The 18,576-nt window shown below is 41.0% G+C and overlaps 1 protein-coding gene across 3 annotated transcripts in view; it reads left to right on the top strand.

Annotated features, from left to right (window-relative positions):
- Positions 1-18,576, top strand: part of TDRD10 (tudor domain containing 10) — a 43,307-nt gene extending 24,731 nt beyond the window's left edge. For 2 of the 3 annotated variants that reach the window (XM_074223382.1, XM_074223383.1), the window contains exons 5-12: positions 3,271-3,341; positions 5,945-6,101; positions 10,127-10,199; positions 10,557-10,647; positions 11,452-11,599; positions 12,724-12,872; positions 13,605-13,759; positions 14,725-15,470. In XM_074223382.1, coding sequence (XP_074079483.1) covers positions 3,271-3,341; positions 5,945-6,101; positions 10,127-10,199; positions 10,557-10,647; positions 11,452-11,599; positions 12,724-12,872; positions 13,605-13,759; positions 14,725-14,945 — 1,065 coding nt within the window. In that variant the 3' untranslated portion in view covers positions 14,946-15,470. The other variant, XM_074223384.1, reaches the window with a different exon arrangement.

The following is an 18,576-nucleotide window of genomic DNA, read 5'->3' as shown; positions in this document are numbered from 1 at the left end:
TGGTTCTTCCACCCAGCTATCTATTTCCTTTTTCTGTCTAGGTGTTCCAAGGTAGGTTGTAAAAGCCAAATTATTTCTTTTTTCTCTCCATTGATCCTCACTCAGATACTCTCCATCATGTTTCCTGTCTCTGGTTTCTGGATTTTTTTCACATGCATATTAACTTCTTAATGCTATTCCTCTCCCCCTTTATCCATATACTAGTCTTGAATTGTATTCTGCTAAATCTCTGTAATAGGTCATATTTGCCTAATTCTTCTTGCTTGTTGTCTAAATGTTGTCATTTGTGTATGGATATTTTGAAGCCATGAGTTTTTACTTCTTAATTTCTAGGTGACAACTGCTGTTCTTCTTTCTTTTTAAGTTATTCTCAGTGGTGTATGGTTTTATGATTAATAGGAGATATTTTTATCCCTCCTTCTGACCCATCCTTTTTATTAGATTAGATATTAAATTTATTGAATTATGAAATGTCCTTTATTAGATCCCTATCTAGGTGTCTCTTATCCAAATACTAACTATGGTTCAGAAATTCTGATCTCATTCTCAGACACTATTTTCTTATCCACCTTTACCAAACCCTTTTTGCTTCTACATTCTTTGCCTTTGGTAGCTTACAGTGAGGGAAACAGAACCAGCAGGTGTTCTGGAGTTTCTTTATCCAAACTTCATAATCCTTGACAATCTATCTTAAGTTCCTTCTGGCAGTATCATTTGTGCCCATGTGAATCACCAGAAGTGAGGAGTGGTCATCTTTCTTAAGAGGTTCTCTTGGGTTGTGTTTGCATATTCCTAGAAGACCACAAATGGCTGCCACAGTATGCCTGAGTTAAGGTGTTGCCAGCTCTTTTTCTTTTAAAATTTATTTGATAACTTTAGTGATTCAACTCTTATCATTCCTTGGAGGACAAATGGCTCTTACCTCCTTAGTACATCCAACTCCCTCCTTTTCATATGTGCTTCAAATCTGAGGTATTACCTACTATAGTATTCCATGTGTGTTGTAAACTGCAGGGGAGCACTGTGAGTAAGGAGGGAGGTGTGTGGAGCCTAAGTGACCTTGTGGAAAGAGACATTCACTACTAGAAAGTTAACTGGTGTGTAGGGGAGATTATTTTGTTGTCAGACAAGTTCAGTGCCATTTAAGGGGAATCCATCCTTCTGAGTAGGGAAGATTTTAGTACCTTGTGAAAAAGTAGCCTGTACAAGAGCTGGAGGATAATAGCAATCATAAATTTTCTGAGAAGTGAAATAAAGACTATCCTATATTCAATATTTACCTTGTTTACAGTAAATACTTCTATGGAATCTGGGGGACACTGTACCCCATATCTGTGGAGCCCTTGACAAGAACTAGAGAACCAACAAGAATAAACTCTGAGTGAGGATATAATAGTGGTATTTTGAAGTCACATTCCCAACCCCAGGATTAAATCTAGTCTCCATAAATTCATGGTCGGGGACCTGGTTTACACTGGTATATAAAACTCAAAATCTTGAGAATGGTCCAATAGTGATTTATGCTATTTGGTATCAGTAGACAGAAAAATGTTTCCTTAATTACTAAGGTGTGTTTAAATGGCATGGACTTGATTTTTTTCTAGTGTCCAAAACATTTGGTTTTGAAATTATGAGTTTTTCCTGACATTTAAATAGCAATGATAGTGATTTAATTAATATTAATATTAACTAATATTAATAATGATTTAATAAATGAAAGTTTAATAATAGTGATTTTTCATAATCATTGCTTATACTATAAGTTAATATTTATAAAAAGAAATTACAGTGGACTAGGAAAAATGCCTATGAGGTAGGAAAAGAGATAAGATGACATACTATAAAGCAATGTGAAAACTTTGAAATTTTTTGAAGATTTTGGGTGGAATATCTATGAATTCAAAATGTTTCTAGTCTACTCAGGGCTTATTTTCCTCAAATAATTTCTTACAACTGTTGTAAGCAATCCAATTTTAAAAACATTTACCAAGTGCAAGATACTTACCTGACTTTGAAGATCTAAGATGGAAAAATAAAAACTCTCCATGTCCTCAAGGAGTTTGCAAATCATATGGGGATTGTAAACATAATAATATATGGCATTTGTACATGGTATCCCAAGAGTTTAAGACTTCACACTTTGTGTATTGTTTGAAGGTCTGTAAAGTCTCTCCTTTGTGTTCTCTTCTCCAGCACCACCAACTCCCTGCCAGGCAGCATTACTTAATGTCTGGACTGCTGACATGCCTTCCTTCAGTCTCTCTCTACTGCTGTCCATCCCCAATTTAGCTACAAAAAGGGATTTCCTTTGATTGCATCCCGCCCCCGCCCCGTCCCAAGTTGACTTTACTGGCACCTCTAGGATCAGAAATAAAATCTTCTTTTTGACTTTTAAAGCACTTGACAACCAGCCCCTTCTTACACTGATATTGTCTTGTGTACTTCTTGATCTAGGAATACTGGCCTTCTCAGGGATTCCTAACTAAGGATGCTGTATCTCCTGAGCACAAACATAGAGCTCTGACTGTTTTCTGTACCAGTACCTCCCTTACCCTCTCCTGACTCTCAAGTCTCAGCTAACATCTCGCCTTCCTCAGCTAACACCTCGACTTTTCCTCTAGTCTTACTTTCTCTTTACATAGTTGCACAATTTACCTAGTTATTACTATGGAAGTGAACCTCTCTGAGACTAGGGTATTTTCCCCCTTTCTTTGCCCCTCCAGCTCTTAGTACAGTGCTAAACATATAGTAGATGCTTGCTGACTTGGTTTTTGTACTTAAGATTTTGTATTCTATCAGCAAAAGCAACATGGATCTCTAAGCTAATACAAAATACATATGATGCATATGTTCATGAGGTCCTTTCTGTGGGGTGTAGCCTCCAGCAGACAACTTTCTCTTTTTCTCGTTAAACATGTCATGTCCTTGAGTCTTCTTGTCTAGCCAGCATATCTAACTTCTTTAACTTATACTTAACATGCCATAGATTCGAGACCCTTCACAGTCATAAATTGCTTCTTAAAGAAGAAAAGTCAGTTCCTTTTAGTAATAGATTATTTTATGAGATTGGGTTAGATTTGAAATTAATCTGTTCTCTGTACCTATTGCCTAATGACAGGATATTCATGGTCCAGGTGCCTGGTATATTGAAGTTTAAGATGAAAAAAATGTAATAACTAGTCTAATGTTATTTCCTTCCCCCTCTCCTCTCTCCTTCCCACTCTTACTCCTCTTCTTTCTCATTTATTCTTTTTTCATAATTCTCCTTAGGAGGAAATTCTATCCCTTCTGAAGGACTTTGGCCCACTCCGTGTCCAGAAGGTTCAGAATGGCTGCAAATGGTAGCGTATCTTTTCCTTTTATACTTTTGGGGAAAATACTCTTACTCATCTTTGTCCAATTTGCTGATAGACTGGGCAAAGAAACAATATTGAAAAGCTCCAAAGTGCAGTATTCTTCCTTATCCTCATCTTTGGCAGTGCATTCAATTTTAGGAACACCTTCCATCAATAACCCTTTGTTTATTAAACATTTAAATACCTACTTTGTGCAGCACATTTAGAAGCAGGGTGCTTGCCAAGCTAAGAGTTTTTTTTCTCAAAGAATTTACAGTTTGGAAGTGGTGATAAGATAGACATATGGATACAATTAAAATTATGAAAATGAAAAACAAGATTAAAAACACCAATGGATCCAATGAGAAGAACATTATTTCCCAATGCAGGAATCAAAAGGATTTCAGAGAGAAGGAACACTTGAATTAGACCTTGAAAGATGAGCCTGGGTCATCCTACTGAAAAGGGGAAGGGAAGGTAGCTCTCCAGTTTTGAGGAAAAGTGAAGAAAGCCCAGAAGAATGGGAGGAATACGGTGTGCTTAGGAAAGGCCAGTAGTTCATTCATACTGTAGGGTCTTATTGAGTAACAGGCTCAAAAGTTAGGACTTTTTCTCTGTAGGTAACAGAGAATCATTGAAAGTTTTTGAGCAGTGTGGATAGTTTTGTTGTTGTTTTTAATTATATTCAGACCAAAGACTAATCTGGCAACATCATAGAGATACTGTATAGAGAGCAGAGAAGGTCTAGAATGAGGGAGATAATTCTTTACAAAAGATCTTTAAGGAAGAAGTCAGAACAAATGAGATGGGTAGATAACATTGGGTTAGCCCAGAGAAGACTTAGAGGAGAATAGCATAGCTGGCTTCAGAGTTTTCCTATAGACAAATGATAAAACTTTTTCTTCAAAGGCAGAACTAGCAATGATGGGTGGAAATTGCCTTGGAAAGTAGTGAGGGAGAGGATTCCTCAAACAGAGAGGAATCTTTTTTCCTAGGGGTCTTTTCATGCACAGTTTGTGTTTACATGGTGCTGAGAAATCGAGAGAGAATTGTTAATTTAGAATTATAAGGGATCTTCCAAATGAACTAATCTAATCCACTCATTTTATTTCATGAATTAGAAAAGTGAAGATTAAATAAAGGTCACAGAAAAAAGGAATTAGCCCCCATCAGAAGGAAAACCAGATTCTTCAGAGGTGGGGAGTGGGGGGGAAGGAAGGAAGGCAATAATAGAAGATACAGAAGTTTTAAAAGTAAGGAGGAGACCTGAGGGAGCTCATATTTCATTCAGTGCTTTTATATTTTCAGAAAGTAGGGGGAAAGGTATGCTAATTTTTCTGACCAGGCCCCTAGATGACCTATCAGAAACCACAACTTAGTGATTTGGTTATCTCTAGAATGAGGAAACTGCACACTCCCTACTTTCTTGGTATGCTAAAATGATAAAATATAGTGATGAAAGAGCTTTGACTTTTTTTTTTAGCATATTAGTGCTGTAGTAATGTTACTCCCTCTTGATTATTCATGATTTTCCTGGGTTTTCTTCCCATGAGACTTGGACTCGACATAATTAAACTGAACTAGGAAAGAATTAGAATAGAACACAAGACTGAAGGTTGTTGGGTTTTTAATACATCCATTCATTTCTGAAATGGACTCCTCCAGCCCATCTTTGTCTATTGAAGTCCGTCTTTTGAAGGTTCAAGACTTCCCTGACCTGCTGCCTACTCCCGGATGAAAGTTCTCTCTCAAAGTTTTTTGCCTACATCTTTCTATTATCATGTGTAGGAAATTTCAGTAATCCCTGTTATTTGCCTCCATTAGATTATAAGCTCCTGGGACAGCTAGGTGGCGTAGTAGATAAAGCACCAGCCTTGGAGTCAGGAGTACCTGGGTTCAAATCTGGTCTCAGACACTTAATAATTACCTAGCTGTGTGGCCTTGGGCAAGCCACTTAACCCCATTTGCCTTGCAAAAACCTAAAAAAAAAAAAGATTATAAGCTCCTTCTTTGTATATTTATTTGTTGAAGATGAGGATAATACAAACTTTAAACTATAAACCTTTTGTGACACTGTGAAGATCCAGCAAATCTGTAAAATGGGAGGTTGGACTAGATAGTCTTGAAAGGCCTTCTGGTTCTAATTCTTTCTCCAGTGAAGTGGTGGAGAAGTTTGAGCCTCATAATGAGTGCAATGGAAAATGCACTAGATTTGGAGGCTTAACATCTAAAGTTCAAATTTTGGATCTAACATTTACTACTTATAAGGAAGCCTTGAGCAGGCCTCTTTAATTTTTCTGGGCCTCAGTTTCCTCATCTGTAAAGTGAGGGAGCTAGACTTGACTGCTGGGCTCTCGTCCAGCTTTGTGGATCATAAGAGCATGAGTTTCTTTTTTTTTGTAGGAATGTTTCTCCAAAAACTTCCTGAAGTTGAGGAGAAACCTTTGTGTTATGTATTGGTTTAGCTCTCATTCCTTCCCTTGGACAGTGTGGCTGCCTGCCCTCAGTGTTCTCTGCCCTTTCAGAGCAGTAGCAACTCATGCCCTGGACAGTGAGTTGATCTGAAGTGCTGACCTGTGACAAGGTGGGGCTTTCTCTTTCCCTCTTAGCTTTGCATTTGTTGACCTGGCCTCTGCAGAGAATGTACACCTTGCAGTCAAGCAGCTGAATGGACAGATGTTTCATAACCGGAAATTGTACCTGAACTCAAACAACTGGATCCCTAAGCAGAGCTTGGATTCTGTGAAGAGCAACCCAGAGTTACCGGTAAATTCTCTTCTTCTTCTTCTTCTGCTTCTTCTTCTTCTTCTTCTTCTTCTTCTTTTCTTCTTCTTCTTCTGCTTCTGCTTCTGCTTCTTCTGCTTCTGCTTCTGCTTCTGCTTCTTCTTCTTCTGCTTCTTCTGCTTCTTCTCCTCCTCCTCCTCCTCCTTCTCCTTCTTCTTCCTCTCCTTCCTCTTCTTCTTCCTCCTCCTCCTCTGTCAATTGAGTGACCTTTGATAGCAAGTCAGTCTTTTGATTTTTGAGCAGTGAACCCTTTTAAAGAAAGATAAGAAAAAAGGTAATGAGGTAGCATAGATAAGACTTGGTGACTACATAGGAAGTGCAAGGAAGAATGGCAGATGAACCCAGAGGTGGCTTAGACTTAACTTCTATACAAATATAGACAAAAAAATAGCCAGTAGCTATTAGGTTGGGGGCACAAGAGCACTGTATTTGAAGGTACAACCTGGGCTCAGATTCTGGCTCTGAAATTCACTATTGTATGACCCTAGATCACTTAATATTTCCCAGGCTGTTTTCTCATCTATAAAATGAGTATTTTAATACCTATGTCATCACATTGATACTGTGAGCTTCAAAAGAGAGAATTTATGTGTTAGCAAGATTTATACTACCTGTAGTAATCCCATAAAGTGTATAGTACAGTGAAGCCAAGGTTACTTTTGTAAACATTTTATACATCTTAAAAGAGCTATATAAATACTAGTGTAGCTAACTATCCTGATTCCTGCTACCTGAAGGGCAGGTGACATAACATTTCACCTCTCCCTCAACGTTTTTTAGTACTGTTAAGAAGGATGAGGGGGAGGGGGTTTCATTTGCTCTGCCATTGGTGCCAGCCTTCATCGATTGAATTCCCCCAATTTTAAGGGTCTTCTGCACCCCGAGTTCCATTTAATCACTTATTAGTCAGATTAGCTTTTACAAAAGGGTATTTACTTTAAAGATATAATAAAATCAAATATATAAATATCTCTAGAGAAGGAGGGGAGATCAGGTTTCATAGCTTAACTCAGTTGTTATATATCTTAATCACACCAAAACTCAGGCCTGGGCCTCTTGTGGCTTCTGTTCTATGCTGTCTATGGCTTGAGTTCAGGTTCAGAGACTTACTGAGACCATGGCCACAGGCCCTGAAAGAAAGGAAGGAAAGTTCATCTTTGCCTTCACTCAGATTAGTTCATGGTGCCCATACAGGGAATGAACAGGACCTTCACCCTCTGCAGGTTACCACAGAGAGACTTGGTCCAGTCTGGTTATTTTAAAGATTCAGCCTGTCTGGCTGCATAGCCAGCAGAAAAGTTGGTGGAATGACTTCTCCCAGAAGCAGTCCTTGGTTGTCTTGGGGTCTCCTACCTTAAGGACCAGAGTGTGTGGCACAACCATTACATTATTTTATCTGGACCCATGATTTCATAGGGAGCACCTGGAGAGAAAACTTCATTTACCACTGTAGATTAATAGTTTATCCGCCACTCAGTTGCCTGGGGGGCAGCAAGAGGTTAATTGAACAGTTTAGGATCCTGTGTGTTACAGGGGGAACTTGAATCCAGGACATCTTGACTTAGAAAGCCAATCTTATCTCCACAATGCCAAGCTGTCCCTTGAGGCTTGTGGTTGGCAGTTGTTTGATGTTTGATGCTGAAACATATGTGTTCTTGAGTGAAGTGGAAAATTTGGATATGCCCTAACATTAGCAATATATGAACCTTTTAATGACTGGCAGCACAACAGAGAACAGAGCACTCGATCCAGAGTGGGGGCCCTGGTCTGACCCAACCAAGGAGTGTATAATTTGCCAGAGGCTAAGAAAACAGTTCACATCTCTTCCCCTTGTACATTGTGAGGTTGATAGCCAATAAAGCCACAGCTCCCAACCCTCCTGGCCCCTGATGCAGGTGCCACTCTCTTAAGACATGATTAGCTGCACCTAAGGGTGCCATTGGTATGATTGCCTTCACCTTTCAAAGAATAAGTTCTGGAGTAAGGGGTCAGAGTCTCACCTCCTGCCTTTCATTTGGGTGAAACCAATTGAGTCATGTAGGATAAACAGGCATAGATGGATTAAAAATCTCATTGTGTTTTCATTCTCCCCAAACTAAGCTGTCTTCCACATTTTCTCCTTACTGTTGAGAGCACCACATCCTTCCAGTCCTCCTAGGTTTACTGCTGCAGGTTATCTTCAACTACATTCTCTCTTGTTCCCCAAATCTAATCATTTGCAAAACTTTAAAGTTTCTACCTCTACAGTATCTCTTGTATCTGCTCCCTTTTCTCCACTCACACAGGTACTGTCCTTATTGGGGCCATCTTCACATCTTCCCTGGACTGGACTATTGCAGTAGCTTCCTAATTGATCTCTTTGTCTCATCTTCTCCTTCTCTAGTCCTTCCATATGCTGCCAAACTGATTTTCCTAGGCCATATTCTACCTCTACTCAGTGAATTTCAGTGACTCCTTTATTCTAAAATCAGATATTATCTTATAGCCTTTGTCTCCTTTTTAAATTTCTATTTTGTATAAATTTTATAATGTGCATAATTATTAATATAATGCTACATACATAATTTATAAATAGGTAAATAAATACTTTGTAGGTTAGTACTCAAAAATTGTTTAATGATAGAATCACAAAATTTTAGAGCCCACTGGCAGTAGTGGATAGTGACCTGACCTAGGGAACATTTGGGTTCACATCCCTGTCTCTTGACATACTTCTGATTTTGGGACCTTGGACAAATCACTTTCCCTATATGTGAAGAGGCAGTGGGGAGGGATGGGTATGTTAATTGGGAGTTTTCCACACCAATGAAATCTAGAAAAGAGTTCTTTCTTTAGATATAGTTTATTTGTATCCTGTGTGTTTATTCAAAATGATTTTTATTCCTTAGTCTTCTCTGAGTTCTTGGCCTTGGAAATACAAAAACAATTTTGTGGAGGAGAAGGACTCAGAGAGTCCTTCTGTGAAATTAATCTGCTTAAAGTGTTGGAGTTAATTCTTCCTCACTATCTTGCTTCTGTCTAGCCTGGTTTCTTAACTAGACCATATCACTAAGGAGAATGCCACTGCTCATTAGAACACCTTGCCTGAGTCAGACATGTAGGGATATTAGTAGTGATAATGATGACAATAGCAATATTAAGCAGTCATTTTAGGGAACCTTTGAAGATCTTAAGGGAGCCTTTTTATTGAGTTAATGATTAGATTGCTGACTCAATATTGTCACTCTGCTGGACTTCACTGCTTTTACTGCTAGTTTTCAGAAGGACCAGCCACAAAACCAATTTGCTTAACATGGACTCATGCTACCCTTCCACCTTTTCTTATTTGTATGCCTGGTACCTTACAGTATTAAGTAACTGATGTCTCTTCATCCAGAAATGAGAGGCGCTAGCAAGAAATAGACTGTTTCTCTGTTGGTCTGTATTGCCAGTCAGTCTCACAAACACCTTCAGACAAGGCTTTGCATCCCCTATAAAACAACTAGACTTAACTGGATAATGCTTGACCTTTCATCCAGACTTTGCCTGCTGGTAACTCAGAGGGAGAGAATTCTTGGGAGTAAATTCCTCATTTATTCTGCATTATCAGTCAAGAAAGTATTCATCACCCACCATGTTCCAGGCTTTCTAGGGGCTAAGTGAGGTAGATTCTGTCTGAAAGAGTTTACATTCTTTTTTCAACTGAGATCAATGTATAACATGGAACCAATGTAAAGACTAACAGAATGCCTTCTGTGTGTGGGGGGGAGCAAGACTGGGGGGAAAATTGTAAAACTTAAATAAAATCTTTCTTAAAAAAAAGAGTTTATATCCTTTTGGAAGCAATCACTTATATAGATTTCCTGTGTGTTGGAGAGGAGAGACAATTTGACAGACACAGTGAACTGAAAATTCTTCTGTCAGAACAAACAGTAATAGCTCCTCCTCTTCTTCAGTCCCTTCTCTTACAGTTAAACAGATAATATGTCCACAAATGGCTAAGGTGATTCTCTTAACTCTTCCTTTAGGCTTTGGAGAATGTCCCTTTTGAAGACAAGGCTGTTGTGATTCCTGGTGAATTAGAGGAAGTCACATCTCCTAGTAAGTACCTGGACTGGTGTCCCACCCCCAAAGAGCCACTAGGGGGCTCTTCTCAGACTAACTTGTTCTTTCCCACATCTTATCCAGTGGAACATTTAAGCTTCTTTAAGAAATCTCCCTTGATTTGAGGAAATTTGATCAGCAAGAACTCCCCATTCACTCATTCTTTGCTTCTGGATGACTTTTTGCAAGAGAGGGATAGCAATGATGTTTTGGGGTGGGGGGGTTCCCTTTCTTTTCCCATCTTCTTTGTTCTTCAGCTCTCTAAGAGAAGGGTTTGGATCTCCCTTAGATGTTGGATTTCACAGATTCTAATCTAGAACTTCCCTGGGACCGAATCTTCTGTTTGTATTCTAGTGCCTGCTACCCAGACCCCTCGAGCACCTGTTTCCCCTAATGTAACTGAAAGACCAAGGACAGCCTCCTACGCTGTTCCCATGGAAATGAGGTCAGTAGAAGGGCAGGGAAAGACTGATTAGGTATCTGGCAGGGAGCTGAGCCCTCTCACAGAGGTCTAGGGACAGTGTTAGAATGTTTGGTGATGGCAGCAGTAAATTTTTCAGGAGCCCTGAGCTCTGTTGTTCTGTGACCTTGTGGACGTCATTCAACCTTGGGGGCCTCTGTTTCCCCATATATACAATAAGGATGTTATCTCTAGCTCAGATGGTTGAAGAGAATGAATTTCAAAGCTCCTTCATATCTTTAGAACAATTTGACTTTCTGTGCTATGGGAAGAAATTAATGGTTCAAATCATTAAAAAGTCATTTGTATGTGATTTTGGAATACTACCTTTTAAAATGCATATTTTAAAAACCAGTAGATTATTTTTGATTTTATTCTGCATAGAGCAATGATGAAAAGAATTCAAAGTCACAGGAGAAAATCATGGATATATTGAGAGGCAGTTTGGTATCGTAGGAAATCTGGGTTTGAATTCTATCTGCTAGCTATGTGATTATGAGAAAATCCTTTAACCTCTCAGTTTTGGTTTCATCTCTGAAAAATGGGGAATAATAATACTTGGACCACTTCCCTCACAGGATTGTTGAAAGGAATATGCTTTGCAAATCTTAAAGTACTAGACCATGTGTATGATTAGGTGTCAGAAGTTGGGCAATTCACATTGAGATTTTGCTGAGTTTACCATTTGAATCACTTTAACATGTTGGGAAGCTTCAAAAGAATAGAATAGCCGATTGACTTGTAGCAAGGAGGTCTATTTTCATTTCCTGACTTTCCCCTTTCCTATAGAGGATCCTTCTTGGTGTTCCTTCTAAGGGATTGCTTCCAAGACCTGAGCTGGCTGGCTATCATTCGCAGTATCCGTGGGGACGTTGGGTTACTGGTGACAGACACTATCCCTCAAACACCATTCTTCTGGGCCATACACCTTACTGAGGTAGGGCTGTTGGGTATACTGCCAGGGTTGTTGGTCCTGTGCTGCTGTCTCTACTGATTTTAACTTGGGGTGGGGGTTGGCAATAGTAATTTCTTTAAATTTAGAGAGGCAGTTTAGTGTAGCAGATGGAATTTAATTTGGAATTAGAACAATTTGGTTTCTGGTTCTGGTTCTTCTGCTTCCTACCTACTTATGTGACCTTGAACAAGTCACTCTCCTTTTGTGGACCTCAGTTTCTTATCTGTAAAATGAAGGGGTTGACCCTTATGTGTCTCTAAGGTTCCTTCCAGTTATATGAAATTACCACAGAGCAGCCTATGACTCTTCAAGCAGACTGAGAAGGTCAGAACATCAGAGTTCCTGGGAGCTTTATCTCCCTGACATGGAGGGGTGCTAACATTTAGAGCTGAAAGGGAAGTGACCTCATCTAATCTAGCTTCCCACTACTAACATTTTATATATGAGGAATCACCAGGCAATGTTACCAAGCACAATATGTGTCATCTTCCTCAGCCATGGTCCTTTTCAGTTTTTGGCCATTCTGTGGGAAGATGGGCTTCTATGGTGACTGAAAATAAGCCTAAATTTACTTGTTTTCTCAGAACTGAGTCGTTATTTCTTATCTCTTGCCCGAGGAGTGGCTATTTAATGCCTATAGTGGCTATTTTAGTGCCTATACACAGCATGATATAATCAAATAGACTAACTCTGAAGTCAGAGGACCTGAGTACCTCTAATATCATGGACAAATCACTTAATCTCCAGGACCTCAGTATGCTCATTTGTGAAATAAAGGAAATGTACTTCATGGCCTCTGAGGATTCTTCTAGCTGTAGCTATGAGGCTATGAACATAGTTGACTCAGAGATACTGGAGGATCTAATAGGATTGACAGGAGACAGCAGCACAGAGTCCTGGTTATCTGTGTCTTTCTGGTCCAAGTGTCACTTGAATAACTTCCATGCTTCCCAGAGAAGGCAGGAGCTTCAGATAACCCATAGTATACTCACAATGCCATGACTGTTCTCTTCCCCCCCCCAAAAAATGAATATGTGAATGAACATATAGGCAAAATATGACTTGCAGGATAGAGGATGTGATCAGGATGTGACTACCATTGACAGGAGGCTCATTTAAATATGGAGAAGCTGTTCTATGCCTTGGCAGAAGTGGAGGAGCAGCAGCCTTACCTGGCAGAGGCAGAGGTTCAGCGTGGGATCCGCTGCTTGGGGGAATGTCACCTGGGGGATGATGATGGTGGAGCCTGGAACAGGTATATAGCCAGAATGGGCTTATGGGAACTTATGCCGCTTCAGGGCAAATGGGAACATTGATTTCTTTTTATTAATCAGCAGTATCAGTCTGTGATATCAGGGACCCATTTGAAGGCAGAGCCCTGTATTGAAGATGTAGGAAAAAAATAGAAGACAATAAATCCTAAAGGAAAGAAATAGTGGCGAGGAGCAAGACACATGGACTCAAGTACACAGTGAATGTGTCAAATGAATGGCTATTGGTTGGCTGGTTGGAGGTAGTGGACCTTTAGATCTCAAGCTAAACCCCTGAAAGAAATGAATTTTGAGTAGGGTTCTGCAGTAGAGAAGTCATGGAAGCAGGCAGTGGGTGGTAGGAAGGAACCACTTAATCCCTGCCTGTCTACCCCACTTTTTCTTCTGCCATCCACTCATCCCAACATGTTCAGTCCCAGCAGGACCCCTGGGATTGGCTCATCTGGAGCAGATTAAAAAGGAAGAAAATCTTACTTTTTTCCCCTAGCCCCTTTCCCCTCCCTCAGGGTGCAGGATCCTGGATAGCCAGGAGCTGCTTTTTTCTACCACAGCATCTTCACTCTGGTCTCCTGGGCAAGTTATTTAACTTGTCTTCCCAGTCTTCTACTCTGTAAGATGAGAGTCCTTGAGTCTATAGATCTGTGGTCCTCCATCGGATACCTTCCTTTTGTGTGGCATTTTGTGAAACATTTCTCTCCTCTTCTTTCTCCTGGCAGGTGCTGGGTGTTAGACCGGATAGGTGACTGGGCTGTGGTGCTCTTCATTGATTTTGGCTGTTCGGCCACTCTCCCTGTGCAATCCCTGCGCAGCCTGGACAGTGATGATTTCTGGGCCATCCCGCCTCTGACTCAGCCCTTCATGCTAGAAAAAGGTAATCCATGGTAAAAAAAACAAAAAAACAAAAAAACAAAAAAAAACCCTTTGTCTGTTTTCCACCCTGCCCCCGACCTCCCTCTGGAGAAGAGAGAAGGGAAGGTGCTGATGAGGTCAAGGAGAAGATGGTGAGGAAAGGCTGCCTGGCAGCTAGAGGCCAAGGGTCAAATCACTGCTCTGGGCAGAGAGCGTGGTTTCCTAAATTCTGTTGTGCAGACGCTCAGGGCTCTGTGAGCCAAGTTGTATGCCAGGGAGCTGCATTCCTCCCAGCACAGCCACTGTGAGGTTTGGCTGACCTGAACAAGGCTGTGCTAGGTAGAGCCTTTTTCCCTCCCCCCCAGCCCTTTCCTCTTCAGACAGGGCTGGTGTGGGTGTCAGAGCTGTGTCTACAAGGGAAGGTACAGGCCTGGACCAGAGGTCCTTCCCTCCTGGCTATGTATTTCTGTTAGCTTCCCCTCCACAGGCAGGCAAGCATGTACACATAACACACAGAGACACACATACGCATAAAAGAGACAGAAATAGCTCTGGCTCTTGCTTTATGGTTCCTTTCCTAAAATACCCACCCCTGGACTGGTCCTGGTTGATCTCTCCATTCCCTACCAAGCAGTAAGGACCCTGTGGGCTTTGACCAGGGACCTCTTCATTTATGGGTTTCACTAACATTTGCAAATCCCAGAATATCTTGGATAGTAATTTCAGAAGCACTTCACTAGAGCTTATCTTAGAGGCTTTAAGAGTAACTGCCCTTGTTAAGTGTGGAGTAGTTTGTCAGACAAACAGGGCATGTCCTCCCCATGTAGAACACCATCAGGAGTATTGGGGGGAAGAAGCAAAAGAAGTACTCCCTGTCTGTGAGGGATGACTCTTTGTGATGGAGAAGACAGGACAAGTATGTTCACCCAGGAGAATGTGAGCTGCCGGAGCCCTGGCCCGAGCTCCACCTTCTATCTGTATTTCCAGCACCAGTGTGGCACCTTGGATGGAGTAAGCATCTTGTTTGTATTAAGTTAAAGCAGGAGGGAATGAACCTTGGAGTAGGAAGCAGACACAACCTGAATCCCAAGTCCTGCAGGGATGTGGTGATGCTAAGAGTTAACATGGAGACTGCGCTTCAGGGGTGTGGAACACTTCACCTTCACCTTCACCTTCTCATAGGAGCCCCTCAACAGCTGGTGACATGATGCCCCTGGGAAAGAGCTGCTCTGCTTGCCCCCTCCTTAAGTCCATCTCTGGGTGGGAGGAGCCAGGAGGGCTCACAAAATTGGAGAGAATTCTCCTTCCCCGTTAGCACCCGGATTGTCTCTGTGAGAAGGCCACCTTGTTTTGAAGCCTCCTATTGCTCCTGCTCTCACAGCAGTCCACTCTCGATTTGGGCCCCACATAGGGTAGCAGAGGGTGTGGAACCCCCATCCCCCACACTGGCCACAGGCCATCCTCCTTTGTAGTGTCCTAGAATTACAGTGAACAGCATCAGAACATGTCATTGCACAAGCTGGTGTGTGTGTGTGTGTGTGTTTATGTCTGTGTGTGTTTCCACACTGATGACATCAAACCCTCTGAGGGTGTCTCTGGAGTAGAGACTCATCCTTTAGGAGAGTACAGCCTTTGCTCTCCACCTCCTATTTGCTCCCTGACACTCCTCCCAGGTCTCTGTCTCCTTCCTTAACACTAGCCAAACTAAACATGTGTTTGAAGGTCTCATTTTGATTTTTAAATAGATATTCTCAGTTCTAAGCAAGTTGTTCGTCAAGTCATGAAAGGAAAAATTACTGGCTGCTTGAGCATGGAGGTAAATCAGCCTTCTGAGAAACCATTTTGCCTCTCCCCCCCCCCCCCCCCGCCATCACCTCCCCTACCATCCATGAAGTTTGTTGCTCCTGTCATAGCCCCCCATCTGTCTGCCTGCTGCTTGTTCTCTACATGCAGGTGCCAGCTGTGCCAAGATGCTGCATGACTTTCATGACCCAGGGCTCCCTTTCCAGAGGAGGGTTGGGGGGTTGGGTCCAGGGTGGGTGGCTCCCTCTTCTACTCATGGATTCTTCTTTCTCCTTCCTTCTAGTCTCACATTCTGAAGTTTGAAGAACTGAAATGATAAATTTGCTCACTCCTTTTTGGTTTCCCATTCTGCTCTCAACCCAATTCCCTCGATGATATCAAACTCCCCCCATTTTGTTTGTAGCCATGCTTTTTCACCTCTACCTATTGGATCACTTTTATGCCTGTATCCTCAGGATAAGCTTGTGATTAGAGTTGATTAAATTCCAATTCACAGGGCTCTGGACCCTGGCACAAAACCTAGAAATTCCAGGACAAGTAATTAGAAAACTTTACATTTGCCCTGGTGCTCTTATTGATTTGTGGCAGGAGCCTGAGTTGGTCCAAATCTTTTTTTTTTCTTTTTGTACCCTTTCTACCATGCTCCAGGAACAGGGAATAAACTGCCTTTGCAAATTTGTTGAATTGGAGGATACTACTACATTAATATCATGTCTGATATTATATATGAAATCATTTTAGGTGGAAAATATTAACCCAAGGGTTGTCTTCCTAGCTGGGGGGACTTACTGAGAGCCAGATGATTGCAAGTAAAACTAGTTGAATATGCCAGTCTGATGTAGTGTTTTCTTAACTGTCCTGTCTTATCTTCCCCTCCCTTCCCCAAAATCTTTTTCTTTAAGCTCAGAGATTCAGAAACTGCTCAGCATTCATAGAATCACAGAATTTTAAAACTGGAAGAGCCCTTAGCAGCTGTTTGAGCCTATTCAGAGGTGAAAAAGTATTGCCACTGTACCAGCAAGTGGCCACAAGCCTCAGCTTGAAGACCTCCAGCAAGGGAATGCATTACTTCCTAGTAGGGAGCAAAGGTTTTACCTGATATCATCAATCCTAAACTTTCCCTTTTGTAACTTCCACCCATTATTTCAAGTTCTGCCACCTGTTGCCAAACAAACACGGTCTAATCCCTCTTCTACATGACAGTCCTTGAAATACTCAGAGAGCTATCATGCTCCAAATGAATCTTTTCTCAGGGCCACTTGTCTCCAATTCCTTCAACTAATCCTCAAATGGCTCAAAGCCCTTCACTGTCCTCACTCCAACTTGGGGTCTTTTGTAAACTCTGGTGTCCAAAACCAAATGTAGTGGTACTTCAGATCTGGTCTGACCATGTTAGAATGTGTTGGAATATCCTCTGTTTCTATAAGACTAAGATTGCATTCAAGTGGTGTTGGCTGCCATGTCACAGTGTCTGTCTACGTTCATCTTGGCCCTCTACTGCCTACAAATATTTTCTCATTTTTTGTATTGCTGCCTTTTGATTTCATGTCACCTTCTGAATTTATTCCTTCTTCCTCCCCCAGTAAGCCCTCCTGTGAAACCAGGAATACAAAAACGGGGAGGGCAGGTTAGGGAGGAGACATGTTTAGCATAACCAAACAAGCCTGACTTTATGGGCAATATTCCACAATCCCCTACCTCTGCAAAGAGAAACTCTTTTTCAGGAACTCTTCTCTGGGACTAAGCTTGGTCATTAATACAATTTCAATCACTATTCTAGGTTTTGTTCTATGTTGCAGTCTTATCTATTGTTGTTCACTCTGTATTGTTTCATATAAGTTTTCCCCATGCTTCTCTGAAGTACCATTTATTCTGAACTAGTGTTCCATTATATTCAAGTAACACAAATTTTATTCCCCAGTTGATGAACATCTACCTCAGACTTTTCCCAAACTCAGACATACTATACCTTATTTTCCATATGAATATCATATGGTATCCAGCTCCCTACTTTTCAATTGCCTTTCTCAGTGTGGGTAGGAATAGAAAGGATTTCTTTATTTCTTGCCCTTATGTGACATGATGAGATTTCATGAGCTCCTGGCTCCTCCCACTGCCTAAGATCTTGAAAAGAAAGGCAATTGGTTTTTTCAACTGTTTAACCTCTTTCTTATTACAAGCCCTAAAGGTTTCATGAACAAATCTAAAGGCAGAGTTAGAAGTGATCAAGGAAAGTTCTAAAAAAATTAAACAGTCTCTGACAAAGCAGCCTAAGGAGTCTTATCCCTGCAGTAGTCTCTCAGAGATGATAGATCAAGGACTCTCCAGGCCAGGGAGCATCCCAGAAATTGCTGAGTAAAGATCTGATGAAGCTAGTTTCCAAACAGCACTAAGTGATCGATATAGTGCCCTACCTGTTAATGGCCACACATCAAAATGATTCAGCATGTTTTCATGTACATTTGCAGAAATAGTTTCTAAACTGAAAACAAAACTAACTTATCAACTGTTTGATGTTCTGTGGTTGTTTGTAGCATTCTCCCATAGGAATGAAGAGAGATACAATCTCATTTGGTCATAAGTAGACAGCATTTAGTTTTAATTTTCTATTTACATTATTGATCATTGTGTATGTTTTTCTGTTTCTGCTGACTTTATTTTGTGTGGTTCATGTCTTTCCATACTTACGTTCATTTTTTTTATTGTTCAGTTGTTTCAATCAGATCCCCCCTCTTCTTGACCCCTTTTGGGGTTTTCTTGGCAAAGATACTGGAGAGGTTTGCCATTTCCTTCTCCAGATCATTTCACAAATAAACAAGCAAACCCCAAGTTGACTTGCCCAGGGTCATGTGGCTAGTGTCTGGTCTCTTCCTGACTCCAAAATTGGCACTCTATTTACTGTTCAACCTAGGTGCTCATTTGTTTCTTAAAAGACAGTTTCATTATAGTCATATAGAACAAATGGTTTTAGCTATTCCTCAATTTTTGCTACTCAAAAAAGTGTGGGTAAAAAATGGGAAAGTCATTTTAGTAAAA

This window comes from Macrotis lagotis, chromosome 2, assembly GCF_037893015.1.
Source record: "Macrotis lagotis isolate mMagLag1 chromosome 2, bilby.v1.9.chrom.fasta, whole genome shotgun sequence".
Classification (NCBI taxonomy): Eukaryota; Metazoa; Chordata; class Mammalia; order Peramelemorphia; family Peramelidae; genus Macrotis; species Macrotis lagotis.
The sequence above is the reverse complement of the archived record's forward strand: the minus strand, read 5'-3'. Positions and strand labels throughout refer to the sequence as shown.